General features: G+C 37.1%; 1 protein-coding gene across 1 annotated transcript in view; it reads left to right on the top strand.

Moving 5' to 3' along the window:
* The first annotated feature begins 12,413 nt into the window (after positions 1 to 12,413).
* The window catches only part of LOC6571192 (insulin gene enhancer protein isl-1), a 29,965-nt gene continuing 15,528 nt past the window's right edge, over positions 12,414 to 26,850 (top strand). Inside the window, exon 1 of the mRNA XM_043214640.1 lies at positions 12,414 to 12,815. Within this exon, the coding sequence (XP_043070575.1) occupies positions 12,677 to 12,815 (139 nt within the window). The 5' untranslated portion in view covers positions 12,414 to 12,676. The remainder of the gene's footprint in view (positions 12,816 to 26,850) is intronic.

Raw genomic sequence — 26,850 nt, 5'->3', positions numbered from 1 at the left:
GCTGGACAGCGAGGAGAGGCTGCTGTTGTTGTGCACACACTTGAATGCCTCTCTGCCTCTGCAATGCTGACCTACGCCCAGGATCCTTTAGCTGTGACTCTCAGCCTCGGAGATGGCCTGAAGATGGCGAAATCGCAACAGCCGCGTTCAGGCAACGCCTTCTTGCCACTCCCTCCCAAGCGTAGGCAGCGAGGCGTGGCTGATGCGATGACGACGACACTTTTTTTGTTTTTTTTTTTTTGTTTAATACTCTAATGCCGAAGTTAAATAGAGTATATTTGATTAAGTGCAAATTGTTATAGTTTACAATTTTAGGTTGACTTTCAAAGTTCCAAATAAAATATATTCATATATTCACTATCTTCATATCCATACTTTTTGCAATAATAAAAAAATGTTTTCAAATGTCTAAGATAAATTACAGTTTACCTTCTCCAAACACGAGTAAAACATTTACCGTAGAAGTAGAAATATAGATTTTTCTATATATTTACTTCAAAGTCTGCTCATTTTGTGGCTAGATTTCTCAGGGACTTGATCAATTGTCTGCCAGACAAATACATCTTACAGTTTTAAAGCCATTGCCTTCAGAGTCATAATTTCAAAGAGTCATACTCAATAGCTAAATAGGCCTTCTCCATTTATGCAGCTGTTAATAGATATGTCACAGGGCATAAAGCAGTCGCTTACAACCCACTCAAATAATTTAACTAGTCTTTTATTTTTATGTGGCTGTCAAAAATATACTTTTATTGCCACCAAAATGACAACACTTAGCACACTTAGATCCCGCATCCACGCATCTTTCACTGTGGGTGTTAACCGATGTCGACTGCGACCCCGAATCCCACTCAGACCCACCGATTCCAACTTCGACTCCAGCGATGCATTCAAAATCTTCCGCTTGATTAGGCGTCAATTCGCACAAAAGCCAACAAATGCAAAAAAAACAAGAACGAAATAAAGAATTGTGGGCGTTGCCGCGCCCAGCAATTATGTAATGTTTGACTGTGACTGGTGGGATTTGAGGATTTGATTTGGACACCACTTCTACTTCAACTGCTTCTGCTTCTGCTCCTGCTTCTGCTTCTTCCTCCATAGGGGTTGCAACATTGCCGCTTCAACGCATTTGCAATCGGCTATGGCCAGAAAGGATGCCGGAAACGCGATTCATTCAATTCAAACGGCAACACGCGACACATTTTTTATTTGTATTTTGTAGTTGTTGTTGTTGTGTTGCATCTTTCCAGTAAATTTGAGAGAATTGCTACATTTGTCAGCCGCATTAAACTTAATGACAATATGGCAGTGATAATATGTATAACCCCCCCACCTACAGCCCACCCCCCATCCGCCCAATATACATACATATGTCAAGGGTTAAGCCCAGGCAACGAGTGGCCCGAAAGGGTTGATCAAAAGTTGCCAAGTTGGCGGCTAAGCTCAAGACTGACAAAAAACCGTCAAAACCAAAATGATTTGCATCTCGCCTTCTCCTTCTTCTTAGCCAAACGGTTTATCTTTGGCATTATGTTTTCGAACTTCCCTTTAAACCCCCCACCCCCTCCCTCAAACTTTTACTCTATTTAGTTAGGCGCAGGGAAAACGCTTGGGGCTGCCACCCCCTCAGCGCCAACTTTCTTGTACCCTTTTATTGTGTTCGTTGTTTTTCACCTTTTTTCTCATCGTGTTTAAAAAATGTTTGAAAACTGACTTTTTAGTTTTTGTAGCAAAGGTTTCTAAATGAAAGAAAATTGTGAGGAATAATTACTATTTTATAAGTATTCTGATAAATGGAATTAATAATAATATTGTGTATATGTTTCAAGTAACACACAGAAAAGTGGCTTAAAAATTATAGAGGCCATCATTTATATATTATTAACTTTATAAATTTTGGTAACTCATTAACCTTGTAAAGTTTATACGCTTATAAATCATTTAAAATTAGTTTTAAGACACGGCAGAGAATCAACGAAGTCTGCACAAAACTTTCATGAAAAAATGAAAATATTTTACTAAATCATTTAAATTTAAATGACTTTAACAGGATAATCCACACAACTTCTTCTTATACGCTTTATAATTCAATAAAACTATCTTTAAGAATATTAGAATATGTCAAAGTCGGATCGGATAACTAAATAGTATATATAATAATCGACTGTCTTTATTAGCACCAAACAAAATAAATATTCTTGTTATTATGCTTCTCACATTTGGGTAAAGAATCATTATTATCGATCTGCTATATCATACGGTATTCAAATGCTATATTCCCCTTACTTTTATTTATCTTGAATTATTTCTAGCAAAAGTTGTAGCCATAACATAAACATTTTCTATATTTTCATGAGCATCAAACAAGCTTTTAAAAAAGATATTTTTAAAATTATAATTGCCGCCAGCTTGTAGCGCATATTTTGAGTCGTCTAAGCTCGGCTCAACCATTCTTAGTATTTCATTGTACTTATTTTAAGCAATTGTTGTTCTTGTTGTATTTGTTGCTTGCGCACTTTTGTTCACCATTTTTGCTTTTGGGTTTATTTTTGCTCAGCTCTGCATAAATTTCCCCTCAACAATTTTCGCCGCTGTCTGACTAGAAGAGAGTTGAGGGGGGGTTCGGTTGGATTCACACACACACATACAGTAAAGCTTCTGTCGACGACTCGTTGAGTCGCAGGTGCTGGCAACAATTCAGAAGCGACCCTCGAGAAAGGGTAGCAAAAGAGCGACAAGTGCAGAGTGTTCAGCTGGGCTACAAAGGGGTGACTCTGGGTGGTGGATTTATGGCGCCGGCGGGTGTGGGAGCGGTAGGGGGAGGGGGAGGGGCTGTTGCGGCATTGTGGAATTGTGGACTGTGGGCTGTGGGCTGTGGGGTTGGCTGCCGTTCTAGACAAGTTGCAACAGCAACGTTTGTTGTACTTGTGTTTTTTGTTCTTTTTTGCCTGACAACAAGCGCTTGCCGCCATTTTTAATATGGCGCACAACAAACAAACAAACACACACACAGCAACATACACACACCTCTTACACCTCAACTTGAAGCTAGAAAAATTGCGCTGCCCTCTTTTTATGGCTTTGCCTCATTTTGTGCTTCAGCTTCTGTTTCTGCTGCTGCTGCTGCTGCTTCAACTTTGGCACCGGCTCCGCATCTGGATTTGCATATAAAACATTTTTGCAAATGTATGCGCGCGCACACACACCCATACATATCCACACACACACACACACACACACACACACATACATATATACATACACATATCGCATATGGTATTTGCATTTGCTTGGGGGCTGCTGTTGCGGCTTTGGGGTTGCGCTTAGGGTTTGGTGGAAGTTGAGTTTTGTGTGCGCTTTACCGTCATATAAATTTTCGATTGATATGCAAACTTAAAAGGAACCGCAAAAATTATGCTCCACTGAGCTGGTTGGACAACGTAGCTCCAAACGAATACACACTCACACACACACACACACACACACACACACACACACACACATACACCCACTCTTACTTTATCTAGTATTAATAGAGGGCAGTTTTAGACATCTCAGAGCCATTATTTTAACAACTAAAGTTAGTAAAGTATAATTAGTAAGAGTTGTATTTTTTTTAAATATATTGAATATGGTAGAAAACGCTAAAGTTTAGTTAAAGAGACATTTAATATGATCAGATTCAAAAGATAAGAATTTTTAAAGCAATTTCTAAAATAAGTTATTAAAGCTAACTTAACTATTTCTGCAGAAATTTGCAATTGCGATTTAGATTGTCCTCAATTCTCAATTATCAGAACGGCCAAGCAAAGACCACAAATCTTTGCAGAATATAATCCCGAAATTAAGAAACAGCTCCGAAAGCTATATAAAATAAAAGGTGCATTAAATTTTCTACAAATCTGAGATGCAAGCATTTTTAGTGAGTTCGATTAAAATATCTTGCTAAACAAAATGTTTAACACATCTTTTGACGGATCATTCCCATGTCCGCCAAGTATTTTATAAATATAATAGTGATAGTCAACCGATAGATCCATCTCCGACTTATATACTGCCAGCAGCAAAAAGTAGAATACATTCAAAGCATTATCAAGATAGTTTTTAAACTAACTCGCAGACTTTATTCTTTTAAAAACAAATGATGAAAACCCTCGCTTATGCAAAGCTCAAGCAAATGACTATGTAAAAATGTGTGTGTATGTGTGTGTGTGTGTGTTGTGTGTATGTGTTGTGTGCATGTGTGTGTGTTGTGTGTATGTGTGTGTGTGTATGTGTGTGGCCACGTTATAAAAATTCAACGAGCTGCTGCTAAGTCTGCCACGAAACTGCAGCGGAGCAGCTTAGTTCAACGCTATACAAATAGGTCTGGTGGGGAATAGACGAGTGTAGAGCGGAGAGAGGAGAGTGGGGGAGGTGGGATTGTGATGAAGCTTCAATGGAAACTAAAGCTCTGCTTAAACATTTAACAAACTGCAGGCCAAAAGCTGCACAGACCGCGTTTGACTGTCGTTGTTGCAGTTGCAGTTGTTGTTGTTGTTGTTGTTGTTGTTGTTGTTGCTGCTTGCATATTCCAATAGATTTGACGCATCGCACATCGGCAAACCAATGAAATATATATTCAATCAAATTGAAATGCAAACAAGTCGATGTGTGCTGGTGTTGCAGGTGGCAATGTGATTGCCACATGCCACTTTTCCAATGCTGGCAATGTCGAAAATTGGAATTGAAAAAGTCATGATAACGAAAAATTGCATGCACCGTGACTTTGAATGACAGATGAGTTGCTGCTGTTGCAACAGCAGCAGCAGCAGCAGCAGCAACAACAATTGCTGCAAAGCGCCAACAATGAAAATGTCGCGTTTGCATTCGCATTCGAATTCGTATTCGTGTTTGCCAAAAAAGGAGCTAAAAACAAATAGCACAAGAAAAAACAACAAACGACAGCTGCAAAATGGCAGATTGCAAACACAACAACAGCAACAACAACGACAGCAACAGCAACAACAGCAACAATAATGTGTGCGGGCGTTTGTTGCGGGCTGGAAACTTAATTCAAAATCAACAATAACAACTGACAACTGACAACAACAATGAAATGGAACAAGAATGTCAAATATGAAAACCGAAAGCCAAATACACTGGCAGCAATTTTCGAGTGGGTTCTTCTGGCTTTGATAAGAATACACTTATATGCAGACATATATTCCCATATATGGAAGCTGAACAGTTTTAAGTAGACCATAAATGATAAATACTTAAATGTAGAAATATTTCAGATTTAAAAATGATAAAATATAAATTACAACTAATGGAAATGAAATAAAACTAAAATTAATTATGTAAATAATTATAGTCAAGTAAAATTGAGTAATGCGACTGAAAGACCAGTTTATGCTTTAAGTTACTATCTAGAAAAAAACGATAATTATCATATTTCACTATTTTAAAACTGATGATAGAAAATGCCAAGTGAATAAATATTATTCAAGTTATTTGCTGGCATATTTTTCATATTTCTTCGTTCAAACTTGTAAGAATTTATAGTTTTATTTATTCAATTATTGTAATTGAGATTTTTATTAGATCTTACAATAACAATAAGCACTCATAAACAATTGCAATATTTATGAACTTATGCAAGTAGTTGCAATTCCAATCAATATAGTAAGCAATCCGTTTAGTTAATGCAATTTATCCAATTTTTTGTATATAACTTTATATATACAGCAATGGCTGTTGAAGTGACTACTTTTATAGATATATAAATTAGATATCCACTCCTACACCATATATTATGAACAACAACATTAAGTTAAGATTACAATTCTAATGGAATAATAAATAATTTCAAAACAGTAGGACAAAAAATAAATATTTCATAAATAATGAATATTCCTAGTATATATTAATCTCAGTAATAAATATAAACAGACTTTTTCTTAAAGATTTTAAAAAAGCTCAAATGAAAAACTCTTTGAAGATAAAACGTTTTTTTTACTTGTGGCCAACACAATTGTTACAAGTTAAACGATTTTGCTGATAGCATCCCTATGTAAGTTGATACAAGCATGTATGTACAGTTATAAACACCTGTGTGGGTGTGTGTGACAGACGGAAACGGAAGTGGCAGCGCCAAAAGACGCTCGCGACAAATGGCGGTCGCAAAACGCAAGCTTTACCGTTCAGCGAGCTGAATGAATGCATGACTAGACGACGAACTGACTGACTAAATGGATGACTAACGGACTAACGGACTGAATGACTAGCAACGGTTGTCGGCCTTTTGGGCCGACTGGCAGCCTTTGGCCCAAACGGACCAACTGACTAACTGACTAGCTGACTGACTGACTGACTGACTGCTGTTTCCGCTTTTTACGTTCATTGCCTCTGCCGCAATTTTAATTTTCCTAATGGATATCGATCCCAGTCGTTGGTCGGCCGCCCAACAACAACAGCAACAACAACAGCAACAACAACAATAGCAACAACAACAACAAAAGCGACGTCGTCGTCGCTGGCAAAAAGGATAATAGACTTCTTTATTGTGCATGCGACTCTATAAAAGTCAACTCTGGACTTTGTTGTGTGTGGCGCTGCTCAGAGCGAAGGACGGAAAGGAAGGGCGGCAGGACGACAGGGCGGCAGCAAGGTAGGACGAAAGGACTACGTGCGTCGCACTGACACACAAACCGTAGCATAGACAAACACACACACACACACACACACACACACACACACACATGGATACATGCACAGCACACCTCAACAACCTCACACAATAAATAAATAGCTACGTCATGCAGCGAAAAACAGTTGGCAACTCTCAATCTCTCTCCTCCTTCTCTATCTTTCTCTTTCTATATATCTTTCATTCTTTCACTATCTCCTTCTATCTGTCCAGACTTGAATTGCTTTTGCCTTAAAGTCGAAAATTAGATTTTTAGCTGCACGGCCTAAAAAAAGCACAGAGGCAAAAAATGTGCAGAAAACGAATCTTGGTTTAAGTAAAAATAAAAATTAAATTAAATGACTTTAAGCTGAAATTATGATATGATATAAATGTTCATCATTTAAGTAAGAAGTTTAAAAAAAGCTTAACTTATTCTTAAAATAATCAGCATGAATTTAAGAATTCATTCTTTGTCACCCCTTGCCCGAGTCAAAAATATATTCTAGATGTCTTTCTCTCAGTGCAAATTGACCATATGAGTTAAAGTTGCAAATGCCTCGCAACCCGCTCAGTTACCTAAAACAAAAAAACAAAAAAAAACAAAAACCCCTTAAAAACATTTTGCCTTTTTGCCACAAATTTTTGGGTAGCCTTGCCAAGTGCGAAAATTAAATGAACCGCAAATCGGGGGCAACAGCAGCAGCAACAGCAGCAGCTTCTCCATTGCTGATGATGAGCTCGACTCGACGTCTTTCGGGATGTGCCCCTCCCCTCCCCCCCCGCCCCAGATACACACACACACATATTATTACTGCCCCCTAAATCTACTCCACCCGCTGCTGTGGCATGTATTTGCGTAGGTGTTTTGCGTGTTTCTATTTGCATAAGTTTCTGCTATTTACTTTTACACTGGGCAAACGTGAAGCGAAACGCAGGGCAGGGAGTGGTCGGGGAGGGGCGGGGTGTGGTAGTGGGAGTGGAGATTGATACGAACGTGAACGTGAACGTTGTATAGTATTTGATATTGAAATTGGAATTCCGAAATTTGCATTGAGTTCGCCGTTCGGGTTAAATAACAACAAATAAAACGGGTTTCAATTGGGTTCGCTCGGTTTTTGGTTGCTTTCATAAGTAGTCGCAATTTATGCTAAATATACGCAAACATTTGCCACAAACAGCTCTCCAAAACCCCTCCAACCAACACCTACAACCTCCAGCAGCATTTACAACTACAACTACAAAGAATATCTTTAGTCAAGAACTTTTAGTCACTTAAATCGACAAAATTTAAATTTGCCTAACAACATTTTGTTCAAGTTTTCTGATCTCTAATATATTATTATTATTTAATGTGATATAATAATTTAAACAAATATTTAGACATTTTGACAACTATTTTAAAAAGTATTTAGAATAATATCGTCTATGAGAAACCAGCTCAAAGCAGAGCCAAGAATCTTAGCATATGTTTGTTAAATATAGATTATTCTACTTTTTTAGACGGTATTATAATTTTGTTGTCAATTTTCTCTGAATCTCCAACCTTACAAGGTAAATAGATTCTATATCAGCAGTCTATATAGCTGTCTGTCTGTTTATATGCCAAGTAGTCCCTCAGTCTTGAATGGTTATATCACATAGCTGGAATAATCAATCGAAAAGAGAAGTTCTTATATGAAAAAAAGCAATTTTAATTTAATGTATGTATCCAAAATAACTATAAAATTCTCTGACTACAATATCATATAGTTTTCATAGAAAAAATCGATTGATTCTAAACATGAATAGTGAAATTTAGATATCTGCAGCAAGTCGTTTATTCTTATTGTGAATATATCTTTGTAACTGACATCGAACATCGGTCGGGCAAATTGACTACTGATTACTAAACAGAGACTACAGCTGCTAGCTAACCTTAAGCTGTCCATTCAATATTCAATATTGAGGAGGCTGCCGATTCAGCTACCTTGTGAGCAAACAAGATTGGGGGCAATCAAAGTGCAGGACAGGCCAGAGATTTACAATGGGTGCAAACTCAATGTTGATTTAGCACAACATTTCTAATTAACTAGTTAAGAGTGTAGCAATCCCAATGGGAATGGAGAGATAGAAAAAGAGAGAGAGAGAGAGAGAGAGGAGAAAGGGAGACAGCAGCTGTCAGTTAAGCAAATAAAACAACTGAATGCAAAAGCCAATTTGCTGAGGCAAGTTATCGAATGAATAATCGAAATGAGTTCAAGAAAATAATATTAAAGAAAATTAGAGAAATTCTGCTTTCCATTTTGAAGTTAGCATTAAGTCAGCTTGGAAAATGATATATATATAAATTATATATTAGAATACAAGTTCAATTTTGATGTAGAAATATGTGAAGATTTTTTCCATGAAGGAAAATTAGATATAATTAGATAATTAGATTATTACCAACTTTAAACTATTTAAGAGAAGCAAGCATATTAGCAAAGATATAAAACACAAACACCTAAAAATGCCTGCATTCCAAATATTTATTAGCTTAATTTCCTATTTGAAGTTTAGTAATAATCTCAAAAATACGAAAGATTAAACACAAGTTTTTTTTGGCGAATTAGCAGCAATTAAGTAATTGAGAATTGAGTTGTAATAAATGGATATTTTTGCTCTCGCTGTCTCTCTTAAATAGCAATTGAACATCAATGCCAACAACAACAACAGCAACAACAATGATAATGCTGCATAACTAAATGAATCCACCAACAAGTTGAAAACATTTCATTTTCACTAAGAGGGGGATTCAGTTGGGGGCGGAAGGTGGGAAGGAACTGTTTATGTGGAGCTAGCATTGCTTGAGTGACATGTCCTAAATTTTGTAAGCGCGCTTGCTTTTGTTGCTTTTGTTGTTGTTATTGTTGTTATTGTTGTTATTGTTGTTTAATGTTGCTGTTGTTGTTTCTGTTGTTGCTTTTGCTTTTGCTCGTTTTGCTCGTCGTTTGCCAGACTTTTACCGGCATTTCAATTAACCCAATTAATGGACGGGACCTAATTAAATTTTGAAATCATGCTCTGCCAGCCTTGCACACAGCAACAACAACAACAACAACACACACACAGAGACGGACACACAGACAGAGAGACAGACAAATCAGTCAGCTGTTTTTGCTGCCCAGCTGTGTGTGCGTGTGTGTGGGTGTGTGTGGGTGTGTGTGTGTATGAAGGAGATGGCGCGAAAGCTTTTACAGTTGTATAGAAACGATACGTGGCTGTGATTATGTGTGTGTGTGTGTGTGTGTGTGTGTGTGTGTGTGTGTGTGTTATCACGTACAGTGGTATTTAGAAAATTTAGAAATTTAAAAAGATTTTAATGAAAATTTTAAGTGCTTAATTTGGATAAGCAGAAAATATGTTTTATCTTCTGTTGCGTATGGAGAATTTTCATCAAAGCTTTTAAATTGACCTATGCTGTACAGAAATCATAAAATTTAAGAAACTATTATTATTAATATTATACTTATATATTTGTCATATGGGAACTTGTATTTATTTATATTGTTTGACGTCTAATTTATTTAATTGCTGGCATTTATCAAGCAGTTGAAATGCTATTAAACATTGATTTAATACGCGTGTAAAAGTTTCATTAACTTAAAATATAATTTAGAAAATGTTTTCAGAAGAAACGTTTCTCTTTTAAAATTTAATAATAAAATCATTAACTGAATTCATATTTATCAAAAAGTTAACATAATTTTTTTTAGCAAAGTAGCAATTATAATTTTAAAGCGACCACTGTGGAATGTGTCAGCTTCTGGCTAACTGTGACGGCTCCGACTGAGCGTAGTGGCCCAAGCGGAGCTGATGACCTTGATTACTACAAGCCCCCCACCCAACAACCCCCTTTCGACGAACAGCTCGTCTCGCAGCAGCGAAACGGAAGCAGCATCAAATAAAAACGGTAAAAATAATGGCTAACTGGGTAACACAACAGGGAATCGGGGAATCAGCAGCAGCAGCAACAGCAGCAGACAGCCAAACTGGCAACTTTGGCAACTCAGGCAGCAATTACAACAACAACAGCAACAAATCATCAGGAGAAAAGAGAGAACTGGGTGCCAAGTCAACGAACTGCTAACCGCAACAAAACACACACTTGGGCTCACAACAGAGATGGGGAGGATGGGGAGGTGTAGGTCGTTGCAGGCGTGGCACATGTCATTAAAATTGCAACAGAGAGGAGCCTTGAACAGTAACAGCGATAAACGGTAAACGGTAAACGAGACGAGACGAGAGTAAAACAAACCCAACACAACCCACACACACACAAAATCAAAAGATCAATAATTATTATGATGTAGCGACGAGGCCAACAAAAAGACGTTGCCACAGCCGCAACAGCAGTCAGCAAGTAGCAACTAGCAAGTAGCAACCAGCAAGTAGCAAGAAGCAGCTCGAGAATCAGCCGCAGCCAAGAGTCAAGACAAGGTGCGGCTGTGGCTGCCAAAAACTTCGACAAGCGCATTACACAGCCAACAACTTCAGGGGGCTGCTGGGGGTAGGGGTGTGGCAGTGGCAGCGGCAGGGGCAGGGGCAGACTAGCGGCATTTGCTTACAAGTGCAACCATTTTGTAGTACAAACTTCGAAAACCAAAAGCGAAAATTGCCAAAACAAAGGCAGCAAAGAGAAGCACAAAAAAAAAACGTGATAGTTGTAAAGAGGCGAAGGAGGGTTGACTGCCTCCATTGCCTGTGTGTGTGTGTGTGTGTGTGGATTGCAAATGTAGCCGACGGCAACGCTTGCAACTAACTCGCGCACAGCTGTGTGTGTCTCGGCTGCTGCTGCTGCCACTGCTGCTGCTGCTGTTGCTGCGGCTGCTGCTGTTTTTGGGGGCGACTCATGCGCAGTGGGGCCAACCGATTGGCCCGCTTGGACGCCATTTAGAAAACGGCGCCGAGCGAGATAGACGCATGTAAGCGTCTCTGTGTGTGTGTGTGAATGAGCGAGCAGCGTAATCAAACACCTGTTTCTGTTTTCTGCTCGCATTTTTCGATGAACCAAACCGGTTGCACGCGCACACACACTCACACACGCACATCTAGCAAACCCCCGCTAGCTGTGCTGCTCTAACACAAGAAGCAACTCAACAATGTGGAAGGAGCGCAGCCGTTAAGCCAACCAACGAGGGGTTAGCTGCGCTGGCGTTGACGTCGCCGCTGACGTTGGCAGCGACGGCGTCGTCACCAACACACGAACGAAACGCAGAACACGAAGTGAGGCGTTCGTCTCTGTAAGATACACAGCCGGTTTAGTCGTTCAGCAATCGCAGCGCCGTCAGCATCGTGTGCAACGCGTTTCTCCTCCCGTTTCTAGCGTATTCATTATTATTATTATTGTTGTTGTTGTTTTGCTGCTGCTCGTCGTCGTTGTGGTGTGTGCGTTACGTTCAAAACAACAACAACAACAACTACAGCAACACACACACACACACACACACCCTACAACAATTTCGTTGTCGTCATCATCATCGTTCGCTGTTCGTTGTTCGCCTTTTTGCCGTCGTCGCTTCTTGTAACAAAAAAAAAGAAATACAAAAAGAAAAGGCAGAATTTTGCCGCCGTCGCCGATTTTTGTTGGATACGATACGAAAACTCGACGAGATCTTTTCGACCTATGGCGTTATTACATTTACCTGTTCGCGTCTAACCAACAACTGCAACAACAACAACAAAAGAGTGTCGTGCGTAAATACAAAAAGATACAAGATACAAAAATATCAAATAAAATAGAAAATAGAAAAGCGAAAAAGTATCTTAACTAAACTCAACACAAAAAGTGCCTTCGAGAGAGAAAAAACCCCAACAACAAAAAAAAAAAAAAAGTAAAGAAAAAACTCCCCGCCACCCATCAACATTTGCTGCTCAATGTTGGAGAATTTAGCTGGAGGAGTTTTGAGTTTTAGTTTTTGATTTTGAATTAAGACACACAAGTGTGTTTTTGGGTGGTTAAGCCGGGGTCTATAAGCCAAATATATGGTAATGGCAGAGATTGGTGGCCATTTGGCTCACCAGCTACCATTGCACAACCACAATCACAATCAAACTGGATTACAGCCATCGCTGGTGATGAATCATCACCTGGATTTGGATTGTCACGGCCACGATGTGATAAGTAAGTTAACTTCCTATATAACTCTCTATTTACCTAATATATAGTCGACTATACTGTCCCACACAAACTGCAAGAGTCGCCAAATTTATTCAGATTCTTCCGACGGTGTTTTTGCTTGTGAATCGAAACCAGTTTTTGAAATATAATAAAAGTTGGCAATAAAATAAACTCTGATGAATAGCAAAAGGTTTGAATTTGATTTTCGCAGAAAACATTTAACAATTATTCTTGTATTTTCTGACCTTAAATAACTTATATAAAACATTTTTGCGGATACTTAATTAATATCAAGAGCAGAAAGTGGCGCATTTTTGGATAGACAATAAGAAAAACACATCTATTTTTTCAAGCGGTAATTTCTTCTTTGTAAAAAGTAACACTTTAAAAACTTGGGAAAGAATTCACACATTTTCTTAGAGCATTTTCAATTTTTCCAAAAGCGCAAAAGTGCTCTGTGTAAAGAAGTAAAACTATAAGTCAACAAAGTCCTATATGTGGGGAACTGATTGGCTAAAATATGTCTTGTTACTAATTATATTTATAATATTTCAATTGCGAATCTGGTCAATGAAAAGTTAAAACCTTTCTTCTTGCTGAAGTCCAATCAAATTCTTTAAATATTCAAATGATTTAACTCAGCAAGTTGGAGTTTTTCAATTTTTGTGTCTGACTTTGGAGAAGTGTGCTTCAAGCATTGCTAATATCTGCAACAATATTGAATATTATTTTAGTTGCATTGTAAATTTAACTTCAAGGTATTCAAGAGTATTCGCCTGGCGCTCAACAATTTGTTCTCATAGTTAATCAGTCCTATATTCTAACTAATACCCAATTAACAACAATCTCGCTTAACTAGCCACACTAACTAGCAATTATGTCTAACTATTCTCAACTCGTAGAACCAGAACCCACTTTCCACAGCATTATCATCGTATTATCGTATCATATGCGGCTAATAAAGCAATTTAAACGAGTTAATGACTTATTTATGGCCGTTGTCGCACTCACAAGTAAATTAGCAAAAAACATCGAAAATTTACAAATTTAATTGCTTTTCCAAAAAAAAGCTAAACAGCGAAATAAAAATAATACAGGCTTCTTGGTAAAAGTAAATCATATTACTATAAAAATTGTCATAAAAATATATATATAAAAAAAAAGAAAATAACAAAACCAGGTTAGCAGATACTAAAAATAAAATTGAGAAGTGAGTGGCTAAAATAAAATTGAGTAATGGACGAATGCTATAGAAAACAGTATTTAATGTATTTTGTGTATTTAAAAACAATGATTTGGTTGAGTCAACTTGGGAGAAAGACTCAATTAAATTCGGAGTGTGAGATTGAAGTTTTTGATTATATTATAAATGAAGTTCAGCAACAGCAGGTCAAGTTCAGTTTGTAATTGTTTAGATATTTAGCTTATCTCTGTTATTATATCTCAGTTATTATTATTCTTCGAATAAATTATCATTATTATACAATATTATTCAATGTAGATTATGGTTAAAATCTTTAGATCATCTAGTTTTTGGACATTTTGTGGTATCCTCCTGCATTTGAATAACCCTTATTCAGTGAATATGGCTTATTGATTATTAATTATGTTATTATCAGATTGTACAGTATATCATTTACTATATATAGCTCTGACCCTTATGGCCTTTGTACTCTTCAATAATGTGTTTCCAATTGAGAGCTTTGTTTTCAGTTTCACTCATGATTCATTCGGATACAAATACTTAAAATGTATTTATTCAAAGTTATTCAAAAATACAAACCAATTATTATCGATGCAAAATCATTTTCAAATATATAAAATACGAATTTGCTAAACATAAAATCGCTTTAATAAATTTGAAAACGTTTAACTTTAATATGTGCATTAAAATTGAGGTTATAATTATAAAAATAAATAAAGTGCTCAATTAAAATAATATGCATTAAAATACTTTATGTATATATGCGAAAGTCGTTATATACTTTGGTTTTTAAGAATCTTTACTTATTTTATATTTAAATCAGATATTAAATATCACATTGTTGAACAGATTACAACAAAAAAGACTCGCATAAGGATATTCTAAGATAAAGAAGAGATATTGTGTTCATTAACAAGTATTTGTTTTATATAAAGTTCATATTGAGAACATTGAACAATCTGTTGAAAGGCTATCAAACACTGATTGATCTGTTATCATATTCTATATTATTCATATATATATATATATAAACAGATATATTCCTTAACATCAAGTAACTCTAACTTTAGAATATCTTGAACCTTAGTTATCAACATTTAAGTATCTTTCACTTGCAGCCCGTTTTTATTAATTTGTTTGACAATAAAAAAGTGAAACATCAACCTTTTGTTGTTGTTTCTTTTGGCTTTATTCTGCTGTGGCATTAACTTAAAATGATAGCCGTATTTAATTTTAAGTAGAATATAATTTTTGTGCCCGGCGGCCAATTAATGGTTGAATGACATTTAAATGTTTCTCGGCCCAATTAAAGTCGAATTGCAGTCGAATTTATTGCATGCAATAATTGCATGCAATTTGTTTATCAGCTGACAAATTTGGCTAGCACACAAACAAAAATTTCTGACCATATTCACATATAATATGCATTTCTAAATTATTTTCATAAATTTTTAAGCGCCAGCCGAAGTGTCAGGAAAAAATATATGTGTGTGTGACAAAACATATATTTTATTTAAATTTTATTTGACGCTAAATTGTGACAAATGTTAGCTGCCAATTGTGTAACCAGACAAAAGACCGCAAAAACACTAAACCAAAAAAACCAAAAAAAAAAAAAAAAACATAAATACTGTGTACAAAAAAGAATGTACATATATATATATATATGTATATGTATATAAACATATAGACCAAAAATAAAACCGAGAGAAAGACGAGAAATCATAATCATAAACACGTTCGCGTCCGCTGAGCGCATTGAATAATAAATGAGCCAAAAACAGAAACAGAACCAGAAACTAGAAATTGCAGCTGCATTTACAATTGCACATTTGTATCTCGTAGATACGAATATATTCGCCAGTGCAGCCGCTATGTAATTTTTTGTCAATTCTTAATTAGTTTGCGCTGCGCACACATTAAATATTGAAAGCAACTAAAATTTTAATTTAAAAACTTTTGCCAACAAGTTTTTGCAAGTGACGGAAAAAAGAAAATGAAAAGCGAGTCAGAATGCTGCAGTCGAGAGAGCTCGACTGGGAGATACCCTCAACACTAAATGTTAAAGACATCAAATATTTGCTGCATTAAATTGTTCAATATGCAAATTCATTTCTGTATTTTCAAATATGATCCGATTATGGAATTTGTGTACCTGCTCAGTAATATATTATATATTAATGGGAAAGCAACACATTTACAACTGTGATTTACTATCGAAAATCGATTTGTATCGATATTTGATCAAATAAAATAAACGAGAATACATATTTCAAATTTGAAGTTCTTGGATCTTATGTCTCTGAGATCCATTGGCTCATGGCTATATCGACTTGATGCATAACACGCAAATATATGTTATTGATAGAGTCGAAGAGTGTCACATACTTTGGCACCGCTTTATCATACCCTTTTGACCCATTTTCCACTGCGTTCAGGGTATGAAAAGGAAACTTGCAATGCAAACTTTTTTTTCTAGCTGCCAGTTTAGTGGGTTTTGCGAGTTTTCGAGAGATTTTAGTTGATATTTGAAATGAAAACAATTTCAGTTGCTGTGTGTGCTTTGTTGTTTTTGTGACTTTTTGTCACTCGTCTGTTTGTCTGTTTGTCTGTCCGAGTCGCTTTTGTTGCTTTGTTGATTTTGTGTGCCTGTAAACATTTTAATGAGTTTTTCATGTCACAGGCCCATTGAGGCCCCTCTCCACAGCCCCCCCTTAACATACACACACACACACATACGCACACACACACACACACACACTTGTATCCGCTAACTTCTCAAGTAGTCGTTAAATTAATTAAATATAGTAGAAGGAAATATACAAAAAGCTGCTCGAGTTGAAGTTTTGTTTACACAAAAAAGAGAAAAAATGCGACATTTTTTATTAGCTTTTTTGCAGCCTTTCTTTTGCATACTTCGCGGCGCTGGGCAAATTGTTAACATTTTGGATTTCTAGTTTTTTGTGATTTTTATGCCACCACACTCATCAAAAATTGACAGTTATTTGCGGTCATCAAAATCGAAACGATTTTCATTTTTATACTGCAGACAAAGCATCAAAATAGATGTATTTTGCGTATAATTTGTATGCTCAAATTTTAATTAATTTTGTTTTGATTTAAATAATTACCAAAAATTAATCGCCTGCTTTAAATTGTGAACTGTGTAAAATGTGGCAATGAATAAAACTTCAAATATAACAACAACAACAACAATTTCGGCTAACAAGTTTCGAAAGTTAATTGTGAAAAATGGACTGAGCAAATGTGCGGAATAATTTAAACACGAAGTGGAGATAATTCTACAAATAATCTGTTAAATGAGCAAACAAAAAAAACTCAAAGAAAAACAACAAAGAAAGCCGAAGATTGGATACACTTTGCCAAGCGGAGTTAAAATGAGAACTGACCTATGTCAGCTATATATCATGTAGTGATCCAATTTTGAAGATGTTTTTTTTTATCTAAATGTGAGGAGTACACCAAAAATCGTATATAAAGAGTTTTGTCTATATATCTTCGCAAACGAAAAGAAGAAAGTGTTCCTAGGGCAGCTATATGATATAGTGATCCGATCCAGTATCCCATATATACTCAGTTTCATTGATGCTGAACAGAATATATATACTTAATGCTATTCATATTTGACATTATATTGCACAACTGCATTATAGCCCTTCTCCTGACTTTCGATAGATTCAGGGTATAAAAAAGAAATGCGGCTTTAAAATGTTTGTTTTTGCCATTTGCCATAAAAGGCAAAGTGGCTTTTGCAAACGCCAGGAGAATGGCACAGAACTTAAGCTCAATGGTTGTCATAGATAGATGGATCTTACTACTTATATAGATTGTCCCCTTCACCCGGGACAGCATTTGACAGCCATGAAGCTTGTGAAAGGCATTTTGGTTCGATTTTGTTTTGTGGTCATAAATGTTCTCAACACATCATTAATCGTTGACAATATAAAACCGAAAGTCTTTTTTTTTTTTTTTTGGTGAGCAAGTAATTAAATGTTGAATTCATGTGGAAAACTTGTTCAGTTAAAATTTAGTTATTAAAATTGACTAATCAGCAAAGCAAATGCGTAAAATGTTTGCTGCTGTTTTTTTTTTGTTTTGTTTATTTTTTTTTTTGCTTAAATTTATTTGGAACGGAAATTCCAGGCATAATTTTCTAATTTCACAAGTCAAACAGTCGCGCCAAGAGCTGTTAATTAAAGACAGGCTCAAAACAGCAACAGCAACAACAACAACATAACAAAAAACCAGCTACGAAAAAATCTCTGGCAAATTTACCTGAATCAAATTCAAACTACGAGTGTCTCTCAAAGTCGATGCTCTGTCTGAAGTCCCCTCTGTCTCTCTCTCTCTCTCTCTCTCTCTATCTCTCTCTCTATCTCTGTCTGTCTGTCTGTCTGTGTGTGTGTCACAGTTTCTACACACAAATGCATTTCAAATGGTAACAAACAGACGCAGGCGCAGGCGCACAGCTGTCTTCGATGTTTTTTGGGACAATTCTTTTTTGGGAATCTGTGTATCCGTATCCCACAAATATATATATATATATATATAAATATATCTCCTCAAATCCAGGGCCCGCACAGGTTTTCAGGCCAGAGCACACAACACAACACATACATATATTGATCTAGTGCCGGGGCCCAAGTGCAAAATCAGATAAGCTTCGTCGCAGGGTTCTTTCTTTGGCTGGAATTTATGATTTGCGCCTAAATAACTTTATCACCCCAGTGCAGACAGCCAGACAGCCAGACAGCAGCAGCAGCAGCAGCAGCTTGAGGAGTGGGAGCGGGCCAAAAAAAAGGCAGACAGGAATAAATACCTAAATAAAATACAACTGGCCGGAAACCCGAAAAAAAGCAAAACCCATAAAATATAGACGAAATTTTTGTGTTTTCATTTGTGTTTTTTTGGTTTTACCAATTGGCGCATAAATTTCTGGCTTGTGGGTGTGCCGGTCAACCATTTTGAAGGCCCTTAATCAAAAGGGTTAGGACACATTTATTATTATGTGGTGGGAGTCGATAGGACTTTGTTTCAGTGTATCTGTTTATTGTAGCACTTTGAAAGTTGCACTTGTGCTTTCAGTGAAAAGCAAATTCATAGCTTAATTTTATAAACAGCTTATTATTTAGTGGTAATTGCGAAAAAACGTTTCTCTCTCACTCTCTCTTTCACTCAGTCTCTCTTTCTCTCTTACAAAGATCGATTTGCTGATTGAGTAAATCTTAAGATTGTTGTAAATCTCAATAAGTAGTTGATATTTCATAAATTATACATATTTTAATAATAATTTTAAAACTACAAAAATGAAAATAGAAAATTTTAAAATAAAATTTCTTCAATTTTAAATATATATGCAAAAATATAAATTGTTTTTAATTTAATAACTAATCACTTTATAAAAGTTGCCCATATTTATTTATTGCATGCATTTTTCTAAAATACTTTTCCATATAAAAGATGTGTCAGACTTAATTAAAATTTAGCTTGAGACAGAATTCAGCTAATGCCAAGCACATTCATATATTTATATATATATATATATCTAGAATATTTCAAGGTCTAGTCCCAAAAGCACGCAAACTCTCAGTGAAATAATTCATTCATGTTGCAGTTTAGAGCTGCGCATCCAGCAGTTAGTTCGTTGCTTCGTTCATCAGCTGGCTGCAGTCGTTTAAAGACCAAATGTTTATTGGCCTAATTACAGCCGGGCCATGTGTTCAAGAGAGCTGACCCGTCGGACACTCTGGGCATATTAAAGCGGCTGTGGCCGCCTATTAAAGTGCAATTAAAAATTTGGAGCTCTTTAAGTTCAGTCAAGGTGTCAGCGCTTGTCAAAGCGACTGCGGCTCCAGCTACTGTTTTGGCCCAGCAAACGTATATTAAATTTCCAACAAAAATATAAAAAAAAAAAAAAACACCAGAGAAGAAAAAAAGAAAAAAAAATAAAAAAGAATTATAACCAGAGCGCGAATGGGAGAGAGGCGGGGTGTGTGGCAGAGCCAAGGGGTAGAGTTGTGCATTTTGAGCGCGTTGCACATAAATCAACTGATAAATAATGCCAAAAATTGTCTGACTGGCCAGTTTGAGTTTCAGTGAAACCACGCCCGTTTATCGCGTGTGTATTTCGGACAGAACCAAGAATTAAATATACAAAAAAACCAAAAGATACAAAAACCAAAGAGAGAGACAATTTGTGCTTGGCACGTCGAAGTTAAGATACCCTCGCTGAACAAACAATTTTTATTGATTTGATTTTAATTTAATTGATTTGTATTAGGAACATTGAATAACCTACTGAAAGCATATTAAACATTGGTTGGATCTAGATGCAAATATAGTGTTGACTTCAAATATAATTCTATGAAAAATTAACCTTCAAAAACAGACAGATAGTTGCCAAGGCAGCTACTTGATATAGTGGTCCGATCGGGCAGATTTTCGACTTACTGCCTGCTTTAAAAATAAGTAAGCCTTTCATACATAATTTATTTCTTTATCCATAAATATATATAATAACTTGTAATTAAAAAAAACGACCTGGAATCCATTCCATTTCATGCTTAACACTTTTTTGTTGCCTCCCAAAAGCGCTAATGACCAAAAATCGAGTATATTTTGTTTCAAATAATAATAATAAATTCCTTACGTAATGCTGAGGATTCAATTTGCCCATTTACCCACTCAAATGTTGTGTGAATCTGCCGTCTTTAATTATATTTCATCAAACTAAGATATAGACTTCAAATGCTGAGCTCACGCTTATAAGCCAGTTTAGCTCATTAACAAATTATAATGCCCAGTGGAGAGGGTATCCAATAAAGCGACCATTTGGCAGTTAAAGGCACGCTCGTGCCGCTCTCCAGGCGCTCATTAAACGGCGCCTTTTGGCGTCGCATTTCCCGCTGGGATTTTTGGGGCGCTCGAGTTAGTTTTGGCTGGGAACACCCGCTGCGCCATATGACACCTCTACACATACATGTGTATGTGTTGCTGTGTGTGTGTGTGTGCTCAGGTGCATTCGTTGGCCAGCTTTGGAGCTCTGCGTCGTTCGCTTGCCTGCCGCGTGTTGCATGCAACGCGTCTCGATGCTCGCTTTAATGGCGTCGCTTTTAAAGCTCTTTTGGGTTTGGCTTCTCTTTCACTTTATTTACAACACACATAGCTCTGTCTCTGTTCCGCCTCGCATTTTACGAGTGTCATTTTTATAACCACCCCCCGCACCCTGCGCACCCGCCCCCGTCCCCTCCCTAGTCGCAACACTTTTAATGACTAATTAAGCGGGGAGCACAATAAAAAACAGAAGAGAACAAAAAAAAAAAACGAGAAGAGCAAGCGCAATAACTTTTTAAGCAGGATGCAACGAGGAAGACACTCGTTTGATAGATGTTTGTTCAGATACGGAGCTGAAGCTAACTGAGATTTGATTCCATCAAAAACGGAGACGCCGCCTCCAAAGTCCAGACGCGCCACCGTGGCAACAATGCTTGTGGCGTCACTGAGGGTACTCCAAACAAAACACTTGAGGCAACAATAGAAGCAGCAGCAGCAGCAGCAGCAGTAGGCGCCAGGACGCAATACTTATATAATGTTCCAAGTACCAAGTATATATATCGCATTACAAGAACTACTTTAACGCATCACTTATTTATAAAGTACTCGAAACTGAGCAGGAGATTGAGCGAGAAGCAGAGAGAGAGAGAGAGAGAGAGAGAGGGCGAGTGAGTGAGTGAGTGAGAGAGGAGTCGATTTTAGCATGTCGCTTGTTTTTGTATTGAGAGCTCTTAATCTCAAGTATCGTCTGGGTAAGTCAGACGAGGCTATCAACAGGTTGACCGCCTTCTCTCTCTCCCTCTCTCTCTCTCTCTGCCTCTCTCTCTCTCTGTCTCTGTCTCTGTCGCTGTGTCTCTCTCTATCCCGACCGCTTGCTGTGACTGCGACTGCGACGTCGCGTCGCGCCGCGGGGCAACTCATTCAAAATTAGATGAGGCGCAAGCAGACGGCCAAGGGGCAGTGGCAGTGGCAGTGGCAAGGGGCACATAGCAGGGACAACACAGTAGGCTGGCAGACGGTAGCCTCGTCTAGCTAATTACCGTTACCTGTTAATATTTTGACTTGCAGCCAGGACTGCAACTCTGCCACTCCGCTCGACACACTACCTGCAACCAAATGTGGCTCATTATGTCAAATTGAAATGTTGCCCGGTCCAAGACTCAACTGGCCAAACAAGTTGCACATCATCTTTGAATCCATTCACCACTTTGTTTAGACGAGTTTCTTTTGTATTTTTTTTCGGCTCGAAAGAGTTTTGATTTGATTTGATTTACGTTATATGAGAACAGTTCCAGAACAGACGTCACTACATGCATATATATAAAACCAATATAGAAAAGTAAACAAACTGCAAACAGCTTCACAAATACTTAAAAACACATAAATCAATATCAAACAGTTAACTGGTTTGCAATTTGGCTATCTACAAAAACAAAAATTGACATGTCGAAAACATTGAATATATATATATATATAATGACAGAATACTTATGCATAAAGAAATGAGGCAGCCAGTAAACAGATACTTATGTAAATAAAACTAGAAAAGGTATATCGAATGTTGAAGTACTGAGAAATATATCACAATATGTGAATAACAACAAGGTACATTTATTTCATAGTCAAATACAGATAAATATATTTTGTAGTATTTCCATTTGCGTAATACTTTTTAGCGTTCAGCAAAATTCCTCTGTTTTCGAAACGTGCAAAATATTTACGTTTTCTTATTAGCAAACAATTTTGTTGGTATTAAATACTTTCATAACAAAACACAAATTATACAAATCTAATTTTCATATTCCAAATATTCCAATTTTCAATAAATACATTATACATTTTCCTCATGTTCACTTTTCAACTTGAGTTTGTGAAAATCAATTCTACTTGGAGCAATATTATAAGATTTAAATTCTCAAAGAAATAAGTTGTAAATTTTCTTCAGAGCTGCATTATATTTCCATTCCTTCGGCCAACTCAAAATCCAGTTATCTTGATTTATTCTGTACACAGTTGATGTAGTTTAGCCCTCGCATGGGTTTCTAGTTAGTTAAGGTAGCCTAAGTCGCCGTGGTAATGCCTACTGGTAACAAAATGTAGCTCATTATGTCAAATTGAAATGTTGCCAATGAGGTGAGAAAAACTCGCTGAACAAGTTGCAGATGTGTGTTCAAAACAAAGAGAAAAAGAATAAATAACGACAGCAATGCTCTGATCTGATCTGTTCTGTTCTGTTCTGGTCTGGTCTGGTCTGGGATTCATCTTCTTTAGTCAGTGAGGAAGTGAGTCCGGACAACGTTTTGTCGCCTAAGTGGGCAGCAATAAGTCTTCCAGCAACGAGATCGACAACAACAACAACAACAACAACGAGAACGAGAACGATGTGGACGAGCAACGACCACACAGCGCCAATGAATCATAGCCTCAGGTGTGACTGTGAATGCGAGTGTGAATACGAATCCGAATCTGAATGCGAATGTGAATGCGAATGTGAGTGAAGCTAGCCTGGCGTTGATGATGGGGACTGGAGTGGACCTCAACAGCAAGACCATAAAGCAGGCCTACTTAAATCGCCATAAAACCAGCAATTTATATACCATCATTGCTTCAAGTCTTGACTCAGCCACAAACGTCGACTTCGACTTCAACTCCGATTCGAACTCGAACTGAGTTTGTCGAATGGCTATAAATGTGGCCACACTTGGCGAAATATCTGCCTGCATTTTGAGAATGAAAGTTTTAGTTTTCTTCATTCTTTAAGCACAATTTTTTCGACTTTTAAGAAATCTTTTTTGTGTCGTTTTATTTGCTTAATTTGAAAACAGTTGTCAAATTTCAATAAATAGTTTTGGGCAATTTCGCTCATTTAGAAATTTATTTCTTATTTGAAATATGATTCTTTAAAATTAAGAATTTCTACAGAAATACGAAAGTCTACAATATTTTTGCATTTTTCCTTTTTTTTTGCTTTTAAGAAAACTCTTCTGATTTGCCATTTTTTTTGGCTTATTTATAATGATTGCGCACTTTCAACAACTCAATTTTCTATTTAAATGTTAAGTTTGGAAATGCATTTACTATTCAAATCTTAGGTCAGTTTTAAGCTTAGTTCGAATGGCTCAATTCTGGCCTAAACATATTTTTTTTTTCTGAGTGCAAGGGGAGGGGCAGGAGATGGGTGCGGGCAACAGATCTCGGAACATGCCGCAGCGGTGCAATGCTCCTTTGAAATTCAAATTTTATGAAGCTCATTAAATATAAATTTGTCGTTCGTTTGCGCAGCAGACGCAGATGCAGTGATGCGGAGAGGGAGAGAGTAAGAGAGAGAGAGAGAAAGAGAGAGGGAGACAACAACGATTGCAGGCAGCCACAAGGCATGTCAACAACAACAAGAACAACAACAACAGCAACGAGAAACGAATAACAAACAACAAACAACGACAAAGATCTGTGGATCGCTCCGCTTGTATACGACACCCAAATAAAATAATATAAATTAATTAACAAAACGAAGCCGAAATGAAGTTAAAATTTGCATGAACAACGCGCAGCCTTTGGCGGCCTTCCTTTCAGACTGAACGGGTCAGTTTATGCCAAGTTTTCGATCTGTTGTAGTAGCTGCTGCTCAGTCGATGCTGCTGCTGGTGCTGCTGCTGCTGCTGCTGCTGCTGCTGCTGCTGCTGCTGCTGCTGCTGCTGCTGCTCTGCCCTTGCGTGCGCGTAATCGACTCGATATATATATATATACATATATATAGCTGCTATATCTATATACTGTGTACATATATGCTTGTATTTAGTTCTTTTAGCATCTCAAATAAAAGGACCACAACGAGGCTAAGCCTGGCTAAGACGACGGCGTTAAATGGTCAACTCGATTCTTGGCCAGCCATAAAGCAGCGACGGCGGCGGCCTCTTTTAATGAGGTCTTAAGTTTTTATAACGGTCCACACACACACACACAAGCACACACATTTATATAGTGCACATGGTGTGTGCACATGGAATGTGGCTTAAAGGCACACCCTTACCAAGAAGCCCTGCAAAAAACGCCTGCATTGCTTAACTAGAGATGAGCTTTTAAATAATGCTCTTAAATTGATTTTAAAGTTGTTTTTAAACTTAACACAGAATTTAAATACCTTCAGGCAAGTTGCTGTGCAATAAATATAATAACAATAAATTTGGCTTATTATAGCAATTTGCAGTTATGCAAGTAGAGATAGTGCTTGGACACCTTGAAGAAATAATGAACAATTAGTGATTAAAATGGAAATTATCTGCCACTTCATAATCATATTCATATATTTAATTTATATAATTTAATAATGAGTACTTATAAACCATTAAGCGATAATAACCGAATGGAATTTAGTTGCGTAATCGGATTTGAAATCGAAACTCAAAAGATTATTATTGTTACTTGATCCGAAGTAGACCCAGTAGACCGTTGCGTAACCAAATCAAGTACATAATCGCACAAGGATAAGACGCTGTAATAATCAATTATCCTTAACGCAGTCGCAACCAAAATTCATTTCGATTTTAAACTGCGATTTCTGTCTCACTTCTCATTCCGATTTTGGAAGTTTTTAAGTACTCGCAAAGTTTTTTGCTATTTGATTTGCATTTTGCTTTCGGCTTTTTGCTTTTGGCTCCTCTCTAGTTGCATCTGTTGCAGCATTTGCAGCATTCGAATTGCAAAAAGTATGTTGCTAACGCATGTTGCACCATGCTGCAAGGCAACACCAGAACACAACAACAGCTCAAGTGCAAAAGGTGCGCGCATGCGCAGCAACAACAACAACAACAGCAACAACAGCAACAACAACGAGAACAACTTGAACAAACCCGAGGCCCGAAATGCAAACAAGGCAGCTTCGTTGTTCCAAGCATAACTTGGCAGGGATTCAGCGAGGGGGCATGTAGGGGGTGGGGGGGCGTGGCAAGCTGCTCTTGCTTTTCTGCGAGTGTCTCAGTGTTTGCGCAATATTTGCGACAAATAAAGCATAAAAACTGTTAAAGTTCACACGCGTCAGGTCAAATATTTACACAAGCCGCCTGCCATGGAGAGCAAAAGCAACAGCAAACAAACAACAACCACAACAAACAACAACAACAAACAACAACAACACAATTGAATGCAACAATGTGTTCAATTCAATGTTGGTAAAAAGAAATTGAGAAAAAAAACAAGTAAAAAGTAAAAAAAGCCACGCGCACAAAATGTTGGCGGCAAAACTGTTTGGCTAATTAGCCCCGCACAGCTGCCAAATGCCAAACGCATTTATGATAAGCCAAATACCAAAAAACTAGTAAAAAATGTGTTTGGCTACACAGCAAGAAATTCAAGTTGCATTCACCATTTAATGTTATATAAATTATGCCTCAAAATAACTAAATTTCGATTTTCTGCTGACTCAGTTTGACTTTCCATTTTCAATTATTTTATTTATATTACTCCATTTTTTACTGTGTAGGGGATTGATAGTGAGGCTGTGGCTGTCACAGCATTTGCAACATGTTGCGTGGCCTTAAAAGGTTAAACTGCATTTTGATTTCGAATTTGGTTATCGAATTTGTATTTGAATTTCAATTTGTTGTTTAGCTTTAATTGCTTTTTTTTTATATTTGTTTTTTGCCTGCGATCAAATTGATGTGGGCTGATGTGTGGATAAAGGAGAGTGGGGAGAAGAGTGGGGAGGTGAGCTGAATTGAAGTTGAAGTTGACTTCAAGTTGAGATTCGAGTTGACGTTAATT

The sequence above is a fragment of the Drosophila grimshawi genome, unplaced genomic scaffold (assembly GCF_018153295.1).
Source record: "Drosophila grimshawi isolate 15287-2541.00 unplaced genomic scaffold, ASM1815329v1 contig_1377, whole genome shotgun sequence".
NCBI lineage: Eukaryota > Metazoa > Arthropoda > Insecta > Diptera > Drosophilidae > Drosophila > Drosophila grimshawi.
Note: the sequence above shows the minus strand (reverse complement) of the source record. Positions and strands in the feature narration are given on the sequence as shown.